The sequence below is a fragment of the Talpa europaea genome, assembly GCF_964194135.1.
Source record: "Talpa europaea genome assembly, chromosome: 13".
In the NCBI taxonomy this organism is placed as follows: Eukaryota; Metazoa; Chordata; class Mammalia; order Eulipotyphla; family Talpidae; genus Talpa; species Talpa europaea.
In genome coordinates, this window is record NC_140080.1 from 50,634,541 (window position 1) to 50,661,974 (window position 27,434).

Genomic DNA, 27,434 nt, shown 5'->3' on the forward strand with positions numbered 1-27,434 from the left:
GTCAAGTACAGGAGACGTGATCTCAGATGCAGAGGTCAGAGCAGCATGACTTCTAGCTGGGCCACAGCTCGAGGATCCACGTAACCTCTAGGAGCTGGGAAAGGCAGGAAACAGATTCTTCCCTGGAGTCTCCAGAAGGAACATAGCTTTGCTGATACTTTCAGCCTAATGAGACTGATTTTAGACTTCAAAATCCCAGACCTAGAATAAATATGTGTCATTTTTAGACACTAAATGTGTGGTGATTTTTTTTACCATATCAATAGGACACTAATACAGGTCCCCAAAAGGAAATCAAGATGTAATTTCAAAGAGAAGTTGTGGGGAGGATGGTTCAATAGCTGAAGGCCTCCACCCGTCTCCTGCTCTGGCCTTGCTGGACAAGCACAGCTTGTTGATCTCCTGTTCATCCTCTCCACTCTCACTACCATAGCCCAGTAAAATGAATGACTCAAGATGGGGAGTCACCGCAGATGGGAAAATGGGTGGTGTTCTTTTTGCCTGGAGAGGAAGATATTCATCTAGAGGTGGGCCCTGGAATTCCATACATTACATGGATCAGACAGACCATCACCTGTGAGAGATTTGGTTCTGTTTAAATGTCTACTTCATCTTTAAAATAGTTTCCACATTGCTGGGTTTTCTCCTTACAGAATCAGTGGAATCAAATTCTTTTTCAAAACAAGGTAACCGACACTGTTAGCGTTCTAGATAGGTTTTAAGTAAATATCTAAACAAATGAGGTAAGTGAGGACCTAGCCCACTTTTCACAATTCCTCTACCTTTTCCAATTCACAGAACGAAGCCTAGTCCAAAAAACATAGACAGAAAAAGGAATGTGCGGGTCTGAAATTATAACTTTTATGCACTCACACTTATAAACTCACATAAAGAGAAACTTCAAATTTGATCACAATACTTGATAGCTGACCTGGAAATTAGAACCATTTTTACACCAAAATGTTCCAAATACTTTCTACAAATGTTCAAAGATTTATCAAAATGAAATTAATCTGCTTTATTTGATGATACCCAATTCAACAGTGATCATTAGATTCCACATGAACAAGTCTCACTCCATTTCTCAAAGGTTTAGAGCTATAGCAACAGCATTGTCTTTTCTAGGCAAGTTGAGGGTGGAATTGCTTGATATAAGAATGTACATGCCTGGCATCTTTCAAAACTAACCCATAGTCTGGCAAGATGGCAGCAGAGTGAAGACACTGGCTGGCTCCTCCAGATATTTACAGATGAACTGCCATAAAACAAAGCCAAGACAGCCCTGAAGGAAAAGCTGAAGCCCACTGCACAAAATAGGAGCATCTGTTTGGCAGAAATGGGTAGAAAAAACTTGAGGTGAACTTGTGTAGAGTGATAATAGGGCAGTACAGCTCACAAGAGGGAAGAGTGACTGCTGCAGTGACTTGGGCATATCCAACATCAGGACTCCTAAGACCTACCACTGCGCGAGAATGGCACATATTAAAAAAACTAGCATCAACAAATGCTGGCAAGGATGTGGAGTGAAAGGAACTCCCCTGCACTGCTGGTGGGAGTGCAAACTGGTCCAACCACTATGGAAAGCTGTGTGGAGATTCTTCAACCTACTAAAGATAGAGCTTCCATATGATCCAGCAATTCCACTCCTAGGTATTTACTCAAAGGACACAGAAACATTAATTCCAAAGAGCACCTGCACCCCTATGTTTATAGCAGCACTGTTTACAATAGCTAAGCTTTGGAAACAACCCAAATGCCCCCAAAATAGATGACTGGATCAAGAAGATGTGGTACATATACACCATGGAATATTACTCAGCATTCAAAAAAGATAAACACATGCAATTTGCAGCAACATGGATGGAGCTGGAAGGGATCATGCTCAGCAAAATAAACCAGAAAGAAAAAGAAAAATACCAGATGGTCTCACTCATAACAGGAATCTAGAAAACCTAAATAAGGAACCAGGAAAAAGAATAACTATAAGAAAGAAAAAAATCAAAATCAACAAACAACTATGAACCAGAGACACACTTTGGGGGAAGCGGGGAAAGGAGGGACTGGGATCAAAATCAGGGGGTTGCAATTGTATGGGGAATATAAAAATAAATAAATTAATTTAAAAAATAAAATAAAATATGAAAAAATAAAAATATGATAAAATGGTAATGAGCACTTGTATTCAATAATCACCTTAAACATAAATGGCCTGAACTCACCAGTCAAAAGATGTCAAAACTCATCAGTCAAAAGGCTGAATAGATTTCAAATAAAAGTCCAACATACTCATGTTTATCAGAAACTCACCTTACCAACAAAGACAAGCAGAGACTTAAAGGCTGGAAGACAGACAAGCCAATGACAACCAGAAAAAAATCAGGAACAGCTGTAGATACTATCTAATAAAACAGACTTCCAATTAGGAAAGATAACAAGAAATATAGGACACTATATTATCACTAAGTTTTCAATACAACAAGAAGATATAACACTCATAAATATATATGAACCAAATGAGGGAGCACCGAGATATGTAATGCAGTATTAATAACAGAACTTAAAAGAAATTGATAACAGTGCAATAATACTAGGGGGCCTCAAAAACTCATTTACAATGGTCAGATCAACAAAACAAAGCATAAATAAGTAAACAACAGCTTTAAATGAGGTGCTAGGCAAAATAGGTCTACCAGACATCTACAGAACACACCATTCAAAAAACTGCTGAATGTCCATTTTTCAAGCACACATGGAATATTTTCAAGAATAGACCATATCTTAGGACACAAGTTAATTTTCAAGAAAACCATAAAGAAAATAATTATACCTACTACCTTCTCTGACCGTAATGCCATAATGCTAGAAATCAACAAGAAAAAAAAATCAGGAAAAAATATGGATACATGGCAGAAAAAATAAAATGATATTTAATAGCAATTGGATAAGTGAGGGAAACAAAGTAAAATTTAAAAATACGTTTGAGACAAATAAAAATAATACAAGGTATGAGTACCTATTGAATAAAGCAAGGGTTCTCTTAAGGGAAAAGACAATAGATAATACAGGCCCACATTAGAAAGCAAGAAAAATTCCAAATAGTCTGATGTCACACCCAAAGTAATCTTAAAAAGAGGAACAAACAAAATTCAACCCAGTAAAAGGAAGGAAATAATGAAATTAAGGGTGAAATAAATGAAACAGACATCAAAAAAATCAATGAAGCTAGGAGCTGGTTCTTTAAGAAGATGAACAAAATAGGGCCTCCCCTAGTGGCACAGCAGTTGAACGATGGGCTGCTAGGCTGCCCGCAGCCACTGCAGCACTGGTTAGATCTCAGGCGCCAGTGAGGGTCCCACATGGCGGTGCAGACTTCTCTCCTGCCACGCCCGCTGCTCCCCTCAGCTGTGTATTTCGTCAGTCTGCCTGTTCAGTTCCCCACTCTGGTTCTGGTGAATTCTCTCACTCTCCCGCGCTTCTGACTGTACCCAGTGCTTGTATAAATAAATAAATAAATCTTTAAAAAAAAATAGATGAACAAATTAAATAAACCTCTCATTTGGCTAATTTTTTAAAAGGAGAAAATATTAGTAAACATCCATGACCATAAAATGAGGGAGAAACAGATTCTTTAATAAGTAGGCTGGGAAAATTAGAAAGTCACACATAAAAGAATAAAGTTGGATTACTTGCTGATCCCATATGCAAAAATAAATTCCAATTGGATTAAAGATTTAGATATAAATTCTGCAACAATAAAATACATAGAAGGAAACATTGTTCATCACCCCATGATATCAACAATAACTAAAACAATTGTAATTAGCATAAGTTAAAAATAGATGATAGATAGAAGATAGATAGATATCTTTTTTAAAAAAAGTTTCTATATAGCAAAAGAAAATACAAGACTACAAAATAAAAACCTACTGAATGAGAGGAATATTCACAAAATGTGTAATTGATAAGGGGTTAGTATTCAAGATATATTAAAAACCTATATAAATCGGGCCTCCCCTGGTAGCGCAGCGGTTGAGCGCTGGGTTGTGAGGCTGCCCGCAGCCTCTGCAGCTCCAGTTCGATCCTTGGCCACTGGCGCGGGTCCCACACACACACACACACACACACACACACAAAAAAAAAAAAAAAACCTATATAAGTCAACAATAGAAAACAAATAACCCAAGTAATTAGTGGGCAGAAAATCTGAAGAGACAATTCACCAAAGAGGACATCTAGAAGGCCAAAAAACATATAAACAAATGCTCACCAATTCTAATAATGAAAGATGCAGATTAAAATGCCAATGAGATACTATCTCACACCCATGAGAATGACATATATTAAAAAGACTCCCAACAGCAGGTTTGGAGAGGATGCAGAGAAAAAGAATGTGAACTGGTGCAACTATTCTGGAAAGCAGAATTTACCTGGATTTACCTTAGAAAAAACAAAAATAGAGATACCATACAATCTGGCAATCCCAATCTTGGACATATACCCACAGAATATGAAACCGAAAAATTGTATTTCCACAATGTTCAAAGCAGCATTATTTGCAATAGCAAGAGGACATATAAGCAGCTTAAGTTTCCATCAACAGATGATTGGATCAAAATGTGGTATATCTGCACCATGGAGTATTACATAGCCGCAAGAAAGGATGAACACGGTCTTTTCAACAAAATAGAGGGAATTTGAGAGAACTATGTGCTGCATTGTAAGTCAGAACAATTAAAACAAATGCTTTCATCTACAAAGCAGACAATTCAATAATGTAAAACACTTTCAAAAACTAGTAGCTATTAACAACATCCTGAGGTCTCTGAGGCTCAGAGGGAGTTGGGTGGGGGGCGGACAAGGGCAACAAAGGTCAGTGAGGGGTGGGGAGAGAACATAGTAATTCACCATATAGGATCTTTAAAAAAAAAAAATTCTATAGAAAAATAGGTGTATTTGCAACAGGTCTCATAAGAGCAAACGGTCTCATATCTCATGAGAGCTCAGTAACAGCTTTGTGAAGCTTAGAATCTTCCCTGCATGCACTGAGTGACACAGCATTTCAAAGACTTTATCATCATACTTAACTTTACAAAAAATGGTGATCACAGTGTCACTGGGAGAATCAATATCAACAGTGACTAGTACCCATATATTAATTTTGAGTCAGTCACTATTTCAGCACTCATTTAATTCAAACTCTGAGATGGGTATCAGTGCATTTTTTTTTAAAGATTTATTTATTTATTTATACAAGCACTGGGTACAGTTGGAGGGCGGGAGGGTTAGAGAATTCACCAGAACCAGAGCGGGGAACAGAACAGGCAGACCTACGAAATACACTGCTGAGGGGAGCAGCGGGCATGGCAGGAGAGGTCTGCCCCGCCATGTGGGACCCTCGCCAGCAGCCAGGGATCGAACTGCACTGCAGAGGCTGCAGGCAGCTTTGCAGCCCAGTGCTCAACCGCTGCGCCACCAGGGGAGGCCCTCAGTGCATTTTTTTAATCCCATTTTTACAGATTAGGAGATTGAGACACAGTGTTGGAAGTTTACCCGTCTTTGGGCAAAGCTAAGCAGTCTCATTCCAGATCCTTAAGCACAAAGTGTGGGAGCCTTCTTATTACCCAGCACATGATGGCTCCTTACCCAACATGCACAGAAACTGATACCATGGCATCAGGACACAGGCGATACTCAAATCTGCTGCCTTGATTAAGGAAGGGGGTGACATTATCTAGATTTTTGGTGACCAGGGTTGTGATCAACAGAGTTAAATTTTATTGGCTGACAAGGTCAGGGGCAAAGAAATGTGGACTTGGCTTAAGTTCCCTGGCTAGTTACAGGGCAGTTCACACATGAAGAAGTATGAAGAGGCTTGTCTTCAGATAACCAGAATTTTGAATTTCTGTTGGTAGCCGGCTTCACCTCTGAGTAGACCCCTCCCCTGTGTTTGCAGACTCCAGGCTCTAGCCAGTCTTGGAACTTACAAGGTTAGACAATAAGCCTCCAAGCTCTGCCTTGTCTATAAATGCAAGTCTCAGAAATAAAAATTGGGTAGGTTTTCTCTCTTCTGCTCTTAGGGTCTGAGACCAATTTAACCATTGAGCCTCATTACACTCTTTTTCTCGACATTCAGTTGTATGGTTAGCCACAAACTAGGGACAGAACCACATTTGCCTCTGGACATGATATTCTGCCAAGGACATACATTCCTATTATAATCCAGTGAAGAACCTTTGCTGTTTGAATTAAATCATGAGGAAACATCAAAGCAAGCCCAGATGAGAACATTCTAAAGTGTGGAAGCAAGGGGTAACTGCACTCTTCAAAAATATCAATGTAGTAAAAGGCCAAGAAAGACTGAGAAACTATTTCAGATTAGAAACTAAAGGGACATGAAACTAAAAGCAACATGTGTCCCCAGACTGGATTTTGTACTGGAGCAGAGATTCCATAAGCGACAGTCAGTATGAACAGACAACAGATTTGGGGGAAAAGTACTACATCAATGTTCAATTTGCTAAAGTGGCTTGAGAAAATGTGGGTATAATGTGTATATGCATAAACATGAATGCACACGTGTACATGTCTACATAAGTGCATATACACATAAAATGTGTATATAGGTATGGTGACGGTGTAAACGATAAAATGGGAAAAAATGTTAGCAGTTGATGAATCTGCCTAAATATGAGTGTCTTGTTTTTTGTACTTCAAAAATTATAGTCAAATATTTTAACTTTGTTTTACAAAAGTGTGGTTTTAGATACTAATATTTGTATCATATTATATTAATTATATACACTTGGTACCTAGAAATTTAAGAAGCTGGACCTGCAAAAGCCTCCTTCTTAAAATTTTAAAGTACTTTTATATTTCTAATTCAAGCTTATCCATTACCATAAAGCAGCTACTAATTTGACATTTTTTTTAAGATTCATTTATTTATGCATACAAGAGCTGGGGTACAGGCCAGAGATGCAAGGGGTGAGAGGATTCACCAGAGACAGAGTGGGGAACAGAACAGGCAGACTGACCAAAGTACACTGCTGAGGGGAGCAGCAGATGAGACAGGAGAGGTCTGCCTCACCATGTGGGTTGCTCGCCGGCTGGCCAGGGATCGAACTTGTGATGCAGAGGCTGCATATTGCTTCATAATGCGGTGCTTAACCCCTTGCGCCACCAGGGAGGCCCATAGTTTAACATTCTTGCCTTGTTTGATATATGAAAAGACAGGGTAAAAATGTGACTTTAATATTATTTACCACTAGATTCTTTAAAATGTCTTACAGTTCTCACCATAACTCTACAAGATTACAAGAATGTGACAATCAGATGGTGTCACTGACGAGGAGGCTGCATTTTGGAAATTCCGTCATTTGTTCAAGGGCAATCTTGTCAAGGGCAGAGCTGAGATACAAGTCCAAGTCTGTCTATCCTTTGAAAACTGTGCTGTTAGTCCTGCTCATAAAAAGGTTGTTGCATGTGGCCAGATAATGCCTTCATCAGAACTGGCTAATGATCTCAAATAGAAACTTTCAAACCAAATACCACTGCCTGGATGCCTCATTCTAATTTTTTGCCTAATCAGACAGCTGTCCTGTTTTCCACCTCCCTTGTACATATACAATAGCTAATATTTGTTGCACATCTGCTTTGTAGCAAGCTCTGTGCTAGGTATCTCTTCAATCCCTTTCACATCCAGTCGAGTAGGTATGGCTATTAACCTGTTGTACAGAAAAGGAAGCTGGAGCACAAAAAAATAAAAATGGCAAAGGTCCTAACCAGTCAAGTGACCAAACCAAAATTATAGCTTATACACACTAATTCCAGACCCCGGATTGTAACCTTTGTTTTCACATGCTTCCTCCCCAAGCTACTCACGCTCAGTACTTCATTGCCATCTACATAACTAAGTTACCTAGTTGAAAGGTCAGCTGGAAAGTCTGAATTTCAAAATACTTTAAGTTTCTGAAACCACATTGTAACCACCCCCAACTTCAAACCATCAGTGCAGTGTGTTAAATTTTAGGAACATACTACTTGATGCCAAGATTTTTCAAAAGCAGAAACAATTTATATTTCCAGTACCTAGAGTAAATGAGACCACAGTTCTTGTTTTTTAATACCATTAAATGAATTTCACAGTTATCATTCCTTTTTTCTCAAAGGCACAATTAAGGGTCCAAGCTTTGGGCCAAGACTTGGCCCTAGTACAGTAAGCCTGGAAAAGCCTGCTAGTGTTCCTGTTAAGTGTTTTAAGGTTGTTCTGACAAAGAAATAGTGCATATAAAGTACTACAATTGGTACTCCATAAAAGTAGCTTTTATTGTTCTTCAAATTTCATGCCTTTCCATCAACCATGTTTGGGACACTCTGGGTCCCATCATCTGTTGTACAAATGTCACTAAGCATTGTTCATCTCCTGATAAGAGGACACCCCTACACGTAATCCTGGACTAAATTCCAATGTTGTATTACCTTACCTTCCATCCACTCCCACAAAATTTCACAATTATTCAATACAGTATGTGACAAACATGCAAACTGATGTCACAAATTCAGATGAACACAGGAATTGTGCTGGTAACCAACAAAGTTATGGAAACTAAGTAAACTACTCAGCTCCAGAAAATTGCCACACTTGGGAATAAAAATCCTATGTTCCCAATTTTGAATGCTTCAAAATCAGCAATTTCATATTTGCAGGACACTTATCCTCTTCCAGCAACATGCAAGAAAAATCATCTCCATTCAACACAAATATACACAGTCCGCAGCACAAACACAAATAGCAGTGGTGTGTAGAAACTTACTTGTATAATACATCTCGCCTTAGACTTAATTCCTAAGCTATGTGGGCCTACGTACATGTACATATATACAGTCACAGAGCAGATGGCTTTTAGGACATTTGCCAGACCAACTGTCCTCTGTCCAGGTTTCATATGACCTAGAATTTTCCAAACAAGAGATGCAGCTTCAGCAAGCAGTGGCCACCAGGCCTTTAGTAAATATTGGTGACAAAATTTCAGTTCTATCATTGTCAGCAAAACTTAACTACAAAAGCTGGTAAAACAAGAGAAATATGTGTATTAACTAGTTCATGGGACAAATGAGAGTCACAAGGGAGTTATTTGGGAAGTGCAGCGGCTTACGACAAAAAAATTCATGTGAGGGCAGAGCTACAGAAATATTGTTAAGAACATGTCACGTTTTAAGACGTGCAATATACTAATGATTACATGCATGGGAAGTAAACTATTAAGGCATGAACAAGCATGGCACACAAAAATTCAGATTGACAGAGGGAAATGCAATTACTGAGGGTGTAAAATGAACTGTTACTATCCTTGATGATTTTGCTTCTTAAAAGAAACCAAAAGATCTAAAGCAAGTATGTGAAAATAAAACCATTAAAATCGGGGGCAACTTCATAATGAAAAAAATAAAAAAGGGGGAAACACCTTCAGCCTCTTACAGCCCAACTTATCCCATTTCCTAGTCTGTAGTTCTATGAATTCACTGGAAATTGTTTACATATATAAGTAGTTTGACACCATTTGCTGGGAACATTTCTACCATTTATTACCTTAGTGAAATGCTTAACAAATTTGTTACTCACATATGCATGAATATGTATATATGTATCTCAAGATACTTATCTCCCTGAAATTCCCATTCCATCTACCACTTACCTTACAAAGGACGTCATCCAGTTAAAAATTAAGATTCTTAGTAAGGCATTTCCTATTTCTTGGTAAAAAACTAGGGTTTTTTTAAACATAGTAAAAGAATTTCCTGGTTGATAAATTCCATGGGGTGTGGGAATGTCTAAAAATGCAACAGCATTTCTCACCTGGGAGATGAAAATTCACTTACTTGATAAATTAAGCATGATCATTAAACTTTTGAAAGAAAATCTAAACTTTATTTCAATTAAGTCCATAAAACTTGCTTGATGGCAAGACACAAAGGCATCTGAACACGTTGCAAAAAACTTTCCTTTGATTCTCAAATTTAAGTTGAATTATTCTGGTAAAATATTTCTCTATTTTAAAGTACTTTACACTCACATATGTTTATGTACCTATTATACCATTTAAATAATATATGTAGATGTATTTTATCTATATATTGTACATCCATACAACTTTGGATTAAAATAACAAAGAAAAAGCAAATTTGCTTACCGCCTACCACAACCCCAAGGGGAAAAAAAAACCTGTACTGAAACTGTTAATTTCTAACTTCTACTTCTTGAAACAAAGTACTAAAATAAGGAATTTATCACTCAGGAATATAAAACAAATTTCAATTACTTGCAGTATCAACATTCTTCCTACTCTTGCCCTGTTAAAGCAGTATAAACCTGTATGCTTGAACCTGTGTAAAAATACTGTGTTTTATGTTGAAAATGATCTTATAATTTGAGGCAGAAAAAATAAACCTTAAGTGGGTATCAACAAAGTGGTTTACAACCAAACCCCATAAACTTCTCAGAGTCCACATTTTCTCCAAATGTCTTTCCCAGTATTCTCAGATCCCTGATTTTACAAAATAGCTCTTACAATACACCCAAAGGTGACTCTTGCAATCCCTATGTTGTAAGATTTACATACTATTTTATCTGACTTTGGCATTTAACAGCCATCATAAAAGTTTCCCGGCTGCAGAGTCAAATCACTGGAGCTTTAAAAGATGACTATGCCAGGCCATTACCCCAGACCTTTTAAGTCAATATCCTTGGAGGGACTGCTCAAGCATCACTAACTTTAAGTTTGCCATGATAAGCAAAGCTGTTTGAGTATTTGAGTATCACTGTTTAAAAAAAAAAAAAATCAAGTTATCTTAAGTTACCTGCAACTGAGTTTTAAAATAAGTGTGGTAATAGGAGGATATGCGTAACTAGAAAGGGAATTACATGGTTAATCATGCTTTACATTGAACAAATGCCATAACTTCACTGTAAAAATAAAAGTATTTCACAGCCAATTTGTGCAGCAAAGTAAAATGATCCAGTGGAAAAAAATGGATATAAAGTTATGATTATGCTTAAGGAGCATTAATATTAAAGGGAAATAAAATGTTCATGGAAAATGGTGTTAGTGGATGGTAGGGCCTGACATTTTTTTTTTTTAATTTCTCAAATTCTCTAATATGCTTTATTTCTACAACCAGAAAAGTAGGAAAATAGAATTTCTTCAAGGATGGATGTTGCAATTTTATTAGCATCCCCCCCCCTCCCCCTAGACTGAGCATTATCAACTCTCCCAGAAGATGGCTTGGACTAACAGAGGTTCATCAAATGTGCCACTGCAATATCTAGCTATTCTCATTTCCTAATAAAAAAAGGACTGAATCTCTACATCACAAGCAAGACTACCTGCCATCACAATTCAAGTCCCAGTCAATGACTGGCTAATACTTGATAGAACATATAAAACCATCATCATCTGTTGAAATCAAATACCTTTGTCTTTGGGAAAGGAATATGACACTTCACCACATTTTTAAACATTTTATTTATTCACGCATAGTTTAATTTCCTTTGAAAGCTAGAAAATAAAGATCATTTATTTACCTTCTTATATCTTGTTTTTTCATATGGTAAACATGATCTTTCCCTAACTCTCTTAAAGTCAACTTTTTTTAAAATCTATGCACAAACCGAAAATCATTGATAGGAATGTGCAGCACTCTAGGAAAACTATTACTTTAACGCTTTCAAAGGGGCAGAAGATCACAACTTGGGGATATACCCTTTGTTTTCTTTTTTCCCTTACTGATAAAACTTGTTTTCAAAGTGTATATTTTGAATGATTACAATCCAAAAGTAATTCCCGTAGCGTATCAATTTTAGGAGAACTCCTGAGCTGTAAGATACTTGAAAGAGAAATTAAATTATTACTTTTCTTTGACCAGAATTTTCTGACTTTGATAACATTTTTTCCAAGTGTCATTTTTTTTAAGATAACATACCACACTCAGAATACATTTCTTAAATTTGTTTGTGGTAAATACAAGAATGGGCAAAGTTAAGGTACATTAGAGTTATAGAGAGAATGAAGGAAGGTAGTGCATTTAGCGTCACATAATGAACTTAAGGCCTTAGTTACTTGATTGTGATTTCATATTAGCAACAATATTATTTCCCTCATGCTTACATACACAAGTAAGCAGGCAGACAAAGCAAAAATCTCTAAACATGTAAGGAATGACGACAAACAATTTAATCTATATATTATCAGTCAATTAATACAACTGGACTTTTAAAGTAACGGTTGGTAGTAAAATAATCTGATCACATTTTATACAGCAATTAAAAAGAATCAAGTCTCCTATACAATCAGAGCATCTCCTGATATGTAAACAGCTAAGAACCCCAGGTACACTTTATTTTGCAGATGTTACTCAGACTACAATCTATCTCAAAACCAACCACTGGAAAATGTATTTTGTAAAATACATTGCATTTCATGTTTATTACCCATGGTGGGAGGTAGGGGGGATTTCTACCCTAAATACCAAAACATAAGACTATTCAACAGTAGCCCCATAATACAATCTTATGATAAGAAATTTCACACTTATTAAATAGCATCTTATGTTCACTTGTCATGTCAAATCAAGACAATTTTTTCTACAAAGTTACCACTGAGCTAGAGTCAGGAGAGCAGATTTCTAGTTCCAGCTCTGCCTCAACCTACCTGTGAGATACAGGGAAAGTTCTCTTAACCCTCATAAAGGCCTCAGATTCTTCAATTATTTAAAAAGGGGGGTGAACAAAATGAATTCCAAAGAGCATTCCCATAAAACGGGACTTTGCTAAATTTTTGAGAACTTAAATTTTAAAGGATAGCTATTAAATATCAAGCTTGATTCTTATCACCAATGTTGATTATACAGAGAGCTTTAAGCCAAGGAATCAGTGATTCTGAATTTATGAGACAAAAAAATGCAAGACTTTTTTTTTTTGCATGCTTTTCCAGTTATCAGAAAAAAAAAGGGGGTGGGGATTACGAATGTAAAGCTTACAACAGAAACATTACCTGCAGTAGCATGCTAGTAATGGATAGGTGTTACTTGTGTTTTTTAGTGACTTTTGCACACAAGCAAGAGGTTTTATAAAAGATACCATGAAACACAACTGACATAATACATGTGATCTAACAAATTCAAAACATACTTGAAAAGGCAACAGAAATTTTTAGAATGTTTCATTTATAAAATGTATATGCAGACTTGGGCCTAATACTTCACTGCACCACATCCAGTCCCAAAGTCCAATTTCCCTTTTAGATATAAGTACATCTCTTATGAAACCAACACATTCTCAGAAATTAAAATTTACTTGTAGTAGTAGATGGTACTCAGTAGAAAAACTAAATTGTCTCTGGTTTCAAAATTTTCTATGCTAGGACAAATGAAGAGAAGACATAAGACTAAGTGCAGAAAGTATCAGACCCTCTACTGCGTATTTATACTAAAAATGTGTTTCACCAAATTAACAGATTTGCAAAGAATAAAGTCATTTTTCAGAAAGAAAAATTCACAAGGCTTGCTCAGTGAATACCAAATTTCCATAATGGAAATTTACTTTGAGTCTTAAATTGAGCAGGAAGAATTAGTAGGCTGGTTAAAAACCACTTGACTAGAACTAAGGAGAATTAATCTTCCTTGAGAAGATAGAAAAAGAACCTGTTAAGAAGGAGGTAAATTAAACACAATAGCCACAAGGCATACACATTAAAGTGACTAATTACAGCATTTTTATTCTCATGGTATTTGTTCTTTTTCGATATTATCTTAATGTCAAAATGCTTATCATTTTCCAAAAGGGCAAAAAAGTAGCTTGAAATTTTACTAATTCCTTTCCTTAATAGATTGAGGACATTTAACTACAAATACTATTACTATCCAAAAGGGTTTCAATGTGGTTAAAATTACGCACTATAAATTCCAAATTACCATATAGTGGACTCCCTGGTATCCCCATCTAATGACACGACAGACACAAACAAGCTATCGAGCAAGATCTGTTAACAGTTTTATTTTTTTTTTAATGTTAAATACCATGGGACAGGATTGTAAGGATGAAAAACTGAGTCAACAACTGCCTCACAAGGGGTAAGAAAAATTCTGCCATGATATTAGCAAAGGTAAAGGAGAAAATTTACACGGTAAGAGGCACCATTTCCCCACAGACTACCTCTTGGCATTTCCTGAATGAGTGGGATTAGCAATCTAAATAAATCATATTTCAAGAGGTAACAGCAACAGATAAAATTTAAAGGGATTATTAAAATAACATTTACAAGACTTAACAATTCTTGAACTCTTATTAAAACCACAAAGAAAGAACAATTCTTTATTTATGAATTTCATAAAGGACTGAATGTGCAACTGACATTTGCTATGATGATCTGGTAATATACAATTTGTCCAGTAGCCGAACAGTTTGTATGTGTTTTCTAACCGTAAGAGATCATTAAAGGCAAAGCCTATATGACGCTGTACACACACGCACAAAAAAATGGTCACGTGGGCCATCTACCAATGAAATGGTAGGTAAACAAATCTTTTCTGGTCAAGAGAAAGGAAAAAAAAGTAGTAGTAGGAGCACTCTGCATGCTTCACTCTACAAGATGAATTTCCCTAGAAAGAATCCAATGAAAATGGCTGCAATTACAACAAGAAGTGAAGGAAGAGGACTGGTGACATTATCTCTGAAGGAAGCAGTTGAGGTTGATCCAGGTTTATCCGAATGTGCTACCTTTCTGAGCCTTAAGCCTTCATCCTAGAAAAAAATATATGCACAGAAAGAGGTTTTAAAAAACAAATATGCATGTAAGAAGACTAATGAGCTAAAAATCTATAGACCAAAAGCAGATCATCTGTATATGGCTGGGTATAGGAACATGAATCAAGTATTAGCCAGCTTAAGAGAACCTTCTAGGGTGATGGAAACATTCTAAAACTGGATTCTAATGGTGGCTGCACAATCCTAAAAGTGGACTGAAAGTCATTAAACTGTACATTCATAATAGGTGTCTTTATGGAATGTAAATTATACCTCAATAATGTGGATTTTAAAAACTGGAGCTGAGAAATATATTCCTAAAAAAACTGAAAAGTCAGATATGGTTATATTTACACAAAAGGAAAAAAACCCACTAAAATCAATGCAATTAAGAGGTCTATGTATTCACTTATTTCCAAGTGGCCCACAGTAAAAGAATCAAACATGTAGTCTGACACTTGTAACAACCAGAGCACCCACACAGAAGAGGCATGGATGTAAGCATCTCACAGAAGAGACAAGAACTTTACACAATTTGAGGAAGGCAGAAATTCAGGAAGAAATATGAATAACACAGTGTTATATTCACAGTAAAGCAGCAGAGCTGTATGTAAAGGGTGAGCATCAGCCCTGTACTGCAAATACACAAAGAATCCCATTTCTTCCAAAACTGATTACAACAGGATATATACAGTTGTATACTGCAACTTCCCATATCTGAAACTCTGCATTGGACTGAAAGCAGAGGTCACTGCTCTGCACCCAAGTGACTTAGCTCTTCATCTTCCAGACACTAGTAGGCTGCTTCATTCTTACTGATAGGGTGTCACACAGCTAAGTTTCTGACAATCAAAGATTTATGGAACAAGGTTTCTCAATAAATCATAGCAGGAGTTTAGAAAACCTAAATAAGAGACCAGGAAAAAGAATAACTATAATAAAGAAAAAATCAAAATCAACAAGCAACTATAAACTAGAGACACACTACCGGGGTGGGGGGAAGAGAAGGGATTAGAGTCAAAATAAGGGGGGTGCAATTGTATGGGGAATATAACCAAGATGAAAATGCATACATTGTGCAAAAATGATGTAAGAAATATATAAAAAATAAAAAAATAATAAAAAATAAAAAAGGCAGTAGTCACTCAAAGCAAGTTATTCTAACGTTACCAGCTGCAGTAAGACCTTGGGAATAATGCTGAAACCCGTAAACTAGTCTTAATCTGTGTCCCATCATGCCAACAGCATGAATGGCAGCGTAGACTTTTACTTCCTCAGTGCAAGCTAATTTCTATTTCCTCGAAATGATTCCTCTTGTGTGCATGTTTTATTTCTATTACCAGATTTTCTGTGATCATGCAGTAAAACCATTAAGCTAACCAGTTCTGTGTGGAGAAAGCAACTTTCTGAACGCCAACAACAATTTTTTAAAAATGCTCCTAGTGATTCTGATTCACTAGGTCTGGGGAGGCCCTGAAACGTGTATTTTTTAAAAGTTCACTGGGAGTCAGATGCACAGTCTGGATTAAGAATCACAGGACTAGAGGAATAAAATGGGGCAGTGTCAAAACAAGCTCGAGAAAATTAATCTGACAATTAATTATGGCGGAACTTAAATATGAAATGCTAAAAGACCATAAACAAGTAAGTTGTTAGGGTTCCTGTTATGTTTCCCTCTTTTAAACAGCAGAATGTTTTTTTAAAGACCATCTCCTGTGCCTCCCTGGTGGCGCAAGGGGTTAAGCGCAGCACTGTGAAACTACTGACAGCCTCTGCAGCTTGAGTTCAATCCTCAAGCAGGGAACTACCCACATGGTGTAGCAGACCTCTCCTGTCTCGCCCACTGCTCCCCTCAGCAGTGTATTTCAGTCAGTCTGCCTGTTCCATTCCCCTCTCAGTCTCTGGTGAATCCTCTCACTGCCTATACCCCAGTTCTTGTATCATAAATAAATCTTTAAAATAAATAAATACATACCATCTCCTATAGGAAACCTGCCAATAAAGAGAGACAGGAATCAAGTCTCACCTCTCTCCCAACAATTCTATTTTCCAATCCTGCCCCACCTATGCCATTCCTAGCATTTCCACTTTCCTCCCTACCGAGAGACAGTGGATTTTTAAACAAATCCCCTGAGCATGCTATAGAGCACATCTTTCATCAAAGAACAGTAGGTTCTTCAGAACCTATGGAAGTCATTAATTAAAATTAATGAAGAATACCTCCTTTACAAAGCAACAGTGTGTGGATGTGTGAAATGGAAATATTCTCCCCACTATCTGGGTCAGGGTGGTGTTAGAGGGACACTCAAATATACTACAGAATATGAAGAGATATCCAGAAAAATTATTCCAACACAAATCAACTCAAGATATAGCACCTATGATTCCTATATATATTTAACAAAAGGAATAATCAAATGTAGATTAAGTCCCAATAGTTTAACTTATTTTCATTGATGTATTATCTACTTTGACACAAAAAGTTTCAAACAAAGCCTATAAAAGCAACTTAAAGGTATTCAGATCTTAAAATAAGTATTTACTTATCAAAGACAAACAATTAATGACTCCACCCATAGTTACATTAGTCCTCATTCACCTCAGCCATCCAGTATGGAAATATGCATGTGGTATAAATGCAAAGATGAATGTCCTTGCCTCCAAGGAACAAATACTCACTAAAGAGAGAAAGACCTCCAACAAACAGAAGCAGGAACGTACAAAAGGTACAATGGAAACACAAAGGAGATAACATACAAAAACAGTTTTTTTCCTTCTGGGAGGGAAAGAGTACAAGGAAAAGAAAAGAACAGAGCACTGAGAAACAAATATAGGTGTATGTATGTGCTATGTAGAGAAGGACAGGATCTCAGGGCATTCCAGTCACAGGAAAGTACTTAAATTTTAAGCTAAAGCAAAGATGGGGTTCTAACAGAGAGACTTCTTTAGGATATACTCACCCAATCAGTGCTGTCCAACACAAGCATAATAAGCTTCAAATGTGAGCCACAAATTAATTTTATATTTTGCAATAAAGAACTGGTAAGATTAAGTTCAGTAACATATTTCAACTGATTCAACATAGCCAAAATAGTATTTTATACAGCTATATGAAAAATTATTATCTGTAGTGCCTAAATTTATTTTTTTTCATGATTTCTTATTTTATATATTTTTACATCATTTTTCATTTTTGCACAAAATTTATTTTTATACTAAGTCTAAGAAACTGGCGTATATTTTATACTCAGCAAATCTCAAACAAACCACATCCAAATATTCAACAGCCCCATTAAGACTAGCAAACACCTATATGAGAGAGCACTGTTCAAGGCAGTTAACATGACTAGGGCACAGACTGTGAAGGCTGGTATGAACAAGAGAGGAAGCTAGAGTGCCAGAGGTTGGAGCACTGGGACACACCTAGAAAAGGAATTTGCAGGTAATATAAAAGTCCTAGGGAAAAACTAAAAAGAGGCTGGGAGTGGAAAGCAAAGGCTAAGACATAATAAATTGGGGAAGAGAAAGAATTAACCAAGGGTAAATTTTACAAATTGTATGATGGCCTAACAATGTTCACATATTCTATGCCTTCATTTAAATCAGCTTATCAAACAACTTACTCTCAGGTGTCGATTTTCTTCTGATAGTTTCATCATTTCTCCCTGAAGTCTTTTACATTCCTCCATGAGTTTCCTTGTTTCAGTATCATTGAGTGAAACACTATGCGGTTTTGGCATGGGTCCATCTTGTTTAGATGCATTTAGTGGAACAGCTTTGCTAGGTTCCATGTCATTCTGTATTACAAAGATAATGAGAATTTAACTGACCCAATCTCCTTTACAGGTTTCAAACAAACTTTAAATTCCATGCCCTTCTTTTTCAAAAAGTTATCTAAATGAAAAGATTTGACAAATTTCCATTTCATTAATAAGGTTCATTTTCTTTTTAAATACAAATATTATGGTCACCTGTGAACAATTTTAGAAGGACTAAAATAAGTAAATGTCAGCAGTGAGTTAAGTTAAAATAAGCATCCCACTTCCTCCTCTATTCCCATAACCCTTTGCACTTACCTCTACCACAGAACTTATCATATATCGTAATAATCTTATCTTTAATGTATTATTGACATTTCAAAGGCTGGAAGAGCAAGAGTCATTTCTCGATTTACCCCTAACCCAGCACTTTGGCCAACCACAGTTATTCAATAAAAGTATGCTGAAAGACCGCTACCAACCAAACCCCAAATATAAAGGTCATTTTCAGTGCTCTGATTCTGCAATTCAAATAAGGTTCTGGGAGGTAGGGGGTGTTACTGGAATGAATCCAGTGCAATTATGTGACTGCTTAAGAAAAAAACTTAATGGAAAACTACTAGAAGGGAAAAAAATAACTGAAGGATATAAATATTAAAAGGGAGATAATCAACACAAATATACCACAACAAAGTAAGAGAGGGGAGTTAAATTCATGATATTAAAATCAAATATAAATGATTCTTTTCAATAATTAGTAACAATTTATAAGATTCAATATGAAATTACAGTGGTAGTTTTAATACTATGAACCCCCAAATCTGAATTCTTACCTATTTGAAACTTACACTTACCTATTTGAAAGTAGTGGCAAAATCATGAAGATAAATACCTAGGGCAGGGCCTAAGTATTCCAGAGCATGTGGTTCTAAAATGCCTCAATATCCTTCTCCCTAACATAATTTATATCACCACACACAACATAACAATCTGGTGAAACAAAGCTTTTTAATTAAAAATGTACATGCTAATAAATTTTACTTTTAGGTAAAGAAGATATAAACTGCCTTATTAAGTTTTAAATTTTTTAACAAAAACATTTTTCCAAAATCAACTTTATGGCATATCTCATTACTCAATAGTAAGATGAGGATACACACTTACCGTACCATCCCAGTTCCCTAATACATATTAAGTGTAAATAAACTGTTCAAGAGGAAAACCAATATTTCTTATGAAAGGGATGTGATTTGATTACTATGCCTAAATCAAGTAAAAATTGAATGTTATGATGTTATAATAGTGTTATAATGAAGTTATTATAATGTTAGAATGTAAAACACTACATATTTTTACTATATATAGTGTGCAGAAGCGGCACAGTTGTGAAGGATTAAAAAGCCTACTGCAACTTCCTTCTGAGTTTTTCTCTCGCTAGCACTCTCATTCTTTACCCTATGTCTTCTCTTGTCCTCATCAATCCCATCTCTGTTAATAAAAATCTATTTCAAATATATTTTGTTTTGTCAGTGTTCTTTCCGACTCTTTTCCTCAATAGTAACTGGAACTTATTTCAAAATAATTTTTCAAGCAGGTTCAAATTCCAAACTGTAACCAGTCCAAATTCTGAAAGTGAGGGTAGCATATTGCCTTCCTCTGTACAGACGAAGGCAATCGTCAACAATATGGCAATTGAGGAATCTTCAGGTTTTAGTTAAGGATTAGGAAAAGATTATCATACTCTTACTAGAAAATTAACCTAGAAATTAAGAGGTGATACCAACAAGATACCTGAAACCAACAAGTAAAAAAATTAAAATGAGAAATCACCCAACTCCTCACAATTGACTTTTTAAATAAATTCTTGAAATTCTAGAAAATGCAGAATAATGTCGAAAGGAAATAACCTTCCATTATCTCATCAACCCAACATAACCATTATATTGCCTTCCAACATTTCTTCACATACACATTTTATAAATTCAGCATACATGGACCATTTTTATCTTTCTTTATTCATTTAAATGTACATTCTTTTGATTATTTTAAATGACACAATGTCATAAATTTTCTACACTGTGCCTTACCAAAATTAAACATTTCATCTTATTAGACATTTGATGGGCAGCTAGCCACTCTGTGATTTTAAATAAAATGGCAGCAAATATTCTTATTTTTAAATATTTATATTTAAATATAATTAAATACTTCATTTTTTAATTAAAATTTTTCTTAATGTTGCTATAAGGCTCTTATAACTAAAGAAAAAGTATCACAACCAATTTGTGGAACATAAAAACTAGAATGCAAATGAAATAGCCAAGTTGAAACATTTCAAAAATGAGCCAAATAAATCATGAATCAAGTTACATGGAGAACAGTTTATCACATAATATTCAGGCCTCCTACAAGCCTCCTCCTATATACACAGTAGTTGCAAAAAGAAATCTCATTTATAAGCATATATAACCTAATTCTGCTGGGGGTTAGAGGAGAGAAGGGGTAAAGAAGATGAGTCACTCTTGTAGTAACAATCTGAAAAGCCTAATGGAAAACATTAAGGCTGCTATAATTTTAAATGTATGATTCTGTTCAGGAGCTCCATCAGTGAGATTTGGTTCCAGAAAAATGGCGTGTTCCTTGAGAGTTGTTTCAGACTGGTCTAGAAAGAGAAGACTGGTTGTTCTGAGAACCAGGAAACAAGCAAACTAAGGGATTCAACATGCTGCAGCTCTTAGGAAACTGATGAATAGTAACATCATATTAACATACTTAACACTGCAACTTAGAATAAACTGAAAAGATCAAGGCCACACTATTAAGACAAAAAAAATACATATACTGTATCTTGTACGTTTCCACTATTTTGTGTTATTCAGCCTATGTGAAGTAATCCCTCCTTCAGCTGATTTTACTTCTGTACTCCTTTTCAACAACCTTCAGAATTTCAATTCCAATATTTTAAAGTTATTCCCAGTGGCAGTAATTAGAAAAAGAGAGAGCTAGGAATTGGAAAAAAGAAGGGGAAAGGTAAAAATTAAGGCAAAGTAGGTTTTTGCAATAAAGGACTTAAAGAAAACTAATGCATTCTTGTGACTACTCATTCTCATGAGTAGGGGACGTAAATGTTTATAAAGAGAGTCAAAAAGCTTAAGTCAATTACTATGGCATAAAGTGGTAAAAGGCATAATTAAAACCTTAACCTGGGAATTAAAAGATAGTGTCTGAATAACAAGGTTACAGAAGATTTGTTTTCATTAAACAACCAGTTTACTATATTTCTCTAAAATCATATTTCCCAGAATATAACTAAAATCACAAATTTTTTAAAACTATTAGATATTTTTTAAAAAGATTAGATTACTTTTTAAGGCATAATTCTCTGCAAAGACAAATCTATATATAAGCAACCTGTTCAAACTGTAGGGTTCCTGAAGTTTCCAGTATGCAAGAAACAGTAAAGAGAATGTTCAGCATTATACTACCTAAAGGGCACCATTATCTACTGATGTGCTGAGTAAGTTTGTGTACATACATGTGTGCGTGTGCATACATGTGCACACATACATACACACAAGCATATGAAAATATTAAGTTCAACTATGACCTATGATTTTAAGGACTTTGACCATAAATTCTGATACCCTGAGGCACGGAAATAACTACAATGACAGTTAAAGAGGGATTACCATTATTTGTATTTGATAAAAAATAAAATAGTATTAACATCTTTTTTTTCCAACCTAAACACAATTACTTGCCTGGAGAACAACTGTTTACCAGCTCCTACTTTTACTGGTATGTCTGCTAGTCTATTCAAATAAGCTTCTAAATATCTGTTTTTAGAGTATGCACCCAAAATCGTAGTGACAAGAATTACATCAACTTTATAATAACGTTATTTGTAACACTCATTAAGTACTGAACTTTTTTTGAAATAGAGAATTTTTGTTCATGATTTTTAAGTGATTTGTAGCTCCACTCTAATTTTAAACAGTTGAAAATTTCAATTCTATCCACTTCATATAATGGTGGATGTTCACAGCACATGTTCACAGTACTACATATATACTAGGTTAACTATATTAATGTAACCAGTAACATTAGCAGACTCCTATATCTCTTAGCTCCCTAAAACAAACCTTCTGCTTCTCCTGTTTGAACACACTGAGTCCCCTGGGCTCATTCTTCATATTATAACTGGCAGGTGTTGCAACTGTGTTGTTCATGCTGTTCAATGAAGTGAGAACCGGAACAATCCCTGGTGGAGTTATACCCTGAGATGGCATGGGAAACATATTCTCAGATTCACACCAAATTCTGATTTTTCCTGCATGGTACTGGGATTGACTAAAACAGAAATCACTGAACTCTAAAACATTCATATTCTATTCTATAAAAATGCATTATGCACAATAAATACCAATAGGTAATAGCTATGTCAAAGCAAAAAGTACAACTTTCAGAACTATTTTTCTATTATTTCCCAAATAAAGTTTGCTATAATAAACTTGTATTGCATTCACTCAATGTATTAAACCTTATTTATGTTAGCCTTGGTTTATCCTAAAACGAATAACTTCTAACCTTGGGGTTCTTGATTTGTTATTAAAACTTGTTAATATCTGAAAAATGAGTGCTTCATATTTTCCTAACTTTGATAACACTCAATCTCAACAATTAAACAAATTTTTATCACCTTAAGATTAAAAAAAAGCAATGATTTTAAAACTCTTATCTCAACAACAGCCAACACACACACACAAATACACATTCCCTCAAGACCAACAAACTTAAAAAGCACATGTAACATTCTAACATATTATTTCCATAGTGTCTCTTCCTATCATCTCAAATATCCTTTAATACAGAAAAAAATATTACATAAAAAGATTGGAATAGACTCTTAACATTTACTGAGATCCAAATGATTATATGTGACTACAAAAACCCCACCTGAAAAACGCAGTTTTCCCAATCTGTTCTTTGTTTCAACATAAAATACGTATTTAATCAGAAATCATCTCTATAGGTAAGACCTCTGAAATTTCCTTTCTCGGCAGCCCTTTAGTCTTCATTAAGATAAATCAGTACGCTTTCCCAGACAATGTCATCAACAGATGTTAAATGAAGACATAAACAAAATGTAATATATATAAGGAAATTTGGAAAATGTCAAGTAGAGTTGAAGGCTTCAAAATAAACAAAAATAAATTACTAAACACAAAGAACTGAATAGGTGATAAAACATCACAAATTAGTAAAATTGTATTGAATCCTAAAAAAAAACAATGCCACTAAGGATGTTAGATTTCATAATACAGAGTGGACTGTGTATAATGAATAAGGCTAACTACAGAGTAAATGTAATTCTGAGAGGGCTGTATATTGAATGGGAAGTTGTCACCAACAACTTACTAAAATAACTGAACATTGCTTGAATTAACATGGTTTTTACGACATAATAAGCCAAAAAAAAAAAGGATCAAAATATCAAGGTTTCACTATACAGCCAACATTACTAAAAACTAAACTAACTGAATAGTACACTTTGTACCCTGGTGCTTTTTAAAATATACATTACGAACATAGTTTTCATAACATTTTTGTTTATCTTTCCATTTAGAAATACAATCCTTGAACAAAAGATTGCCATTTTTTAATCAGTTTTTATTTTACTTGAATAAGGGGTTATCATTTTTAATCAGTTTGTCAAAATCAAGAAGGATTCTAGCTTCATATTGCAGTTTATCAATATAGCTGAGGTACTAGCAAACTTTACCTAGACATAACAGATTCAATAATGCTCTAATTATTGAACAGACAAGTCTCATGCTAAACTGTAGATAAACAAAAAGAGATGTTAAGTGATTTTGTAGGTTTATGTATAAATGTCAAAGATACTACTGGTTAAGCAGTTTTGGCAACTATTTTATAGACAATATGAAATAAAAATGGCATAATACAATTATCAGTAGGGCCTTATAATCACATGAATGAAGTATTATATTTTCTATCATTCAGTTACTGAAATTTCACATTTTCTATAAGGATGACATATAACATTAAATCGATAATGTATCAGAAAAATCAACTCAAAAAGAACCAGGTTTGTGCCAAGATGCACTGAATTTAAATACATTTCTTAAAAATTCAGATTTCTTAATATGGAGAATTAAGCATTTGGAGACACCACAAGAATGAGTTTAAAGTGGTACTATCAGTAATTCAAAAGTGTATTTTACAGAATACCAGCTATTCTATAAGGAATTAATTAAAGAGCTGCTGGGTTAAACATTCTCTTTATACATAACCTTTAATATGCAAATACGCAGCATGCTTATTTATTGGGAGACAACAATATTTGTAGTATTTTTCCAAACCCACTTGATCATAGGACCTTTTCAATTCGTTACACTTTGGGAAACAGTACCTTACAGAAACAAGTGTATTTCAGCTCTTCTTTTTGAATGTACATTAATCAAGGCAACCTCTATCTAGATTGTATATAAGATACAATTTTAATTTTTGGCACATTTTAATTATATAAATATCAAATAAATACACTGAAATATTAAGTCTCGCTGTATGTGTAAAACTTGAAATGTCAATTCCAAACAATTAAAAATATGGACAAGAATCATAATGGCTAACCTAGCAAGACATACAAGTTGATATATGGAACAGTACTTCACCTGGCTCAGAGTAACTGAATCAGGGTCAACATGAGATTTTTACATGTTTTGAGTCATCCAAATTTTTCAAGAACAAATTGCAACCATAAAATGCAATCACTACCACAAGAAACAGGTTAGCCATCATCTTATGTGTTCCTGACATGTTATTATTAAAATTTTACCATGAAAAACAAGTCTCCATTCTAATCTCGAGGATGGTTTGACAGAAATTCTGACAAAATTAAACACCGCTGTCTTTTCCCAGTGCCCAGATTGTGGTCTGAAAAATACAATCTCCCAATGAAATAACCCAGGGCCTCTTAAAGAAATGGCTGATTTCAGGTCTGGGCCTAGAAAAATCTCACTATATTAGTCATCAAGAAAATTAAGGAAAAAAGATTCAGAACCAACATGAAGAGGATCCTACCAGTCAATTTGGGCACCAATAAAGATTCTTTTTTTTTTTTTTAGAGAGGCATGTTTTATTTATTTGTTTGTTTGTTTGTTTTGTTTATACATGCACTGGGTACAGTCAGAAGCGCGGGAGGGTGAGAGAATTCACCAGAGCCAGAGCAGGGAGCAGAGCAGGCAGAAGGACCGAAGTACACTGCTGAGGGGAGCAGCGGGCGGCAGGAGAGGTCTGCGCTCCATGTGGGACCCTCCTCTGGTGGCCGGGGAGCAGCCGGGGATCGAACCGGCGCCGCTGAGGCCGCGCAACCCAGCGCTCAACCACTGCGCCACCGGGGAGGCCCACCAATAAAGATTCTAACTACAAGGAGATAAAATATAAAAATGTCTAAATCTATAAATTTATAACAATGCAGAGAACAGGGAAGAGGAAAGGGAGGTTTGTGACCAATTCTTTTTTTGAAAGTCTTATATATAACTTAAAAAAGAAAGATGTGTGCATTAATCATGGCTTTATCAACTTTACCACTTAATGAATAACCAAGTATTAGATGAGCATCAGATTCTCTCTACACATGCATTCTAACAAATATAATGAAGAAGGAATAACAGAACATCACCATTATGCAATTTTACTGACATTTTGGATTAGATAATTCTTTGTTGTAAGGACTGTCTTACGTATTGTAGGAAGCTGAACAACATCCCTAACCTCTACTTATCACCTCTCCCCGCTAACTGTGACACCCTTTAAAAATGGCTCCACACTGACAAACGTCCTCTGGTAGAGAATCACTCATCTAGATTCTGTACAATAATAGCCGCCAACATCACTAAAATAAAAAGCCCCAACCAGGTGGTATATATCTCCTTGACAGATATCACCTGCAAAGCAGTTCTACCTCTCCCTCATGAGCAAAAATAAATGTAAATTTAATCAGCAAAATCCATTCTGTGGTGAAAAGGCTATATAGGACAAACCCAATTTCCTTAATAAATAATTTGTAAAGACAAAAACAGAGTGACTAAGATTAAGAGATTTAAGAAAGAGCTCATCTAATTAGTAGTTTATTGGGGCCTTATTTTGATCTCTATACCAAACTGTTTAAAAAAAAGGGGGGGGGGGAATTGTTGCTAATGGCATTTGTGAAATAAATAAATCTTTAACAAAAAATAAAGAAACTGAATGCTAGAAACTTGGGTTACTAATAATACCAAATTGATAGTATTAATGATACATATACTATGCATTTAAAGGCTTAGTTGTAGCATTGATATTAAACTCCCCCCCTTTTAAAATCTTTATATCTTTGAACCACGTTTTATACTAAAATAATTATAAATAAAACATTATGTCTAAAATTTGCCTGAAAACAGTCTGTGAGATAGGAAGTGGTGGGGTTTAGATGAAATAAGATTAACTATAAAGTAGTAATTGTTTTTAATATTTTATTTTATACAATTCTTACATCATTTTTCATTTTTGTACAATGTGTGTATTTTCATTTTGGTTATACTCCCCATTCAATTGCACCCCCCCCCCCGTCCGTAGTGTGTCTCTGGTTTATAGTTACTTGTTGATTTTTATTTTTACTTTGTTAAAGCTTATCCTGGGTTCACTTCACTGTCTACTTTTCTCTAAGCATTTTAAGGTTTTCAAAATAAAATGTTTTAAATGATCATTATCTTTAGCAAATATCCCCTATAATTTAATTGTAATTACACCACAAGTCCAAGTAGTTTAATTAGTGGACATACATTCTGCAGCTAGTTGACCCAGGCTCAGATTCA

At 35.3% G+C, this 27,434-nt stretch overlaps 1 protein-coding gene across 3 annotated transcripts in view; it reads right to left on the reverse strand.

The window, feature by feature from the left end:
* Window positions 1-14,638: 14,638 nt before the first annotated feature.
* The window catches only part of VAPA (VAMP associated protein A), a gene marked incomplete at both ends in the record, with an annotated part of 40,739 nt that continues 27,943 nt past the window's right edge, over window positions 14,639-27,434 (reverse strand). The window contains 3 exons of one of the 3 annotated variants that reach the window (XM_084252577.1): window positions 14,639-14,797; window positions 18,424-18,597; window positions 22,713-22,835. In XM_084252577.1, the coding sequence (XP_084108703.1) occupies window positions 14,639-14,797; window positions 18,424-18,597; window positions 22,713-22,835 (456 nt within the window). Of the gene's footprint in view, window positions 14,798-18,423; window positions 18,598-22,700; window positions 22,836-27,434 lie in introns of all 3 variants that reach the window. The other 2 variants (XM_084252576.1, XM_084252578.1) reach the window with 2 other exon arrangements.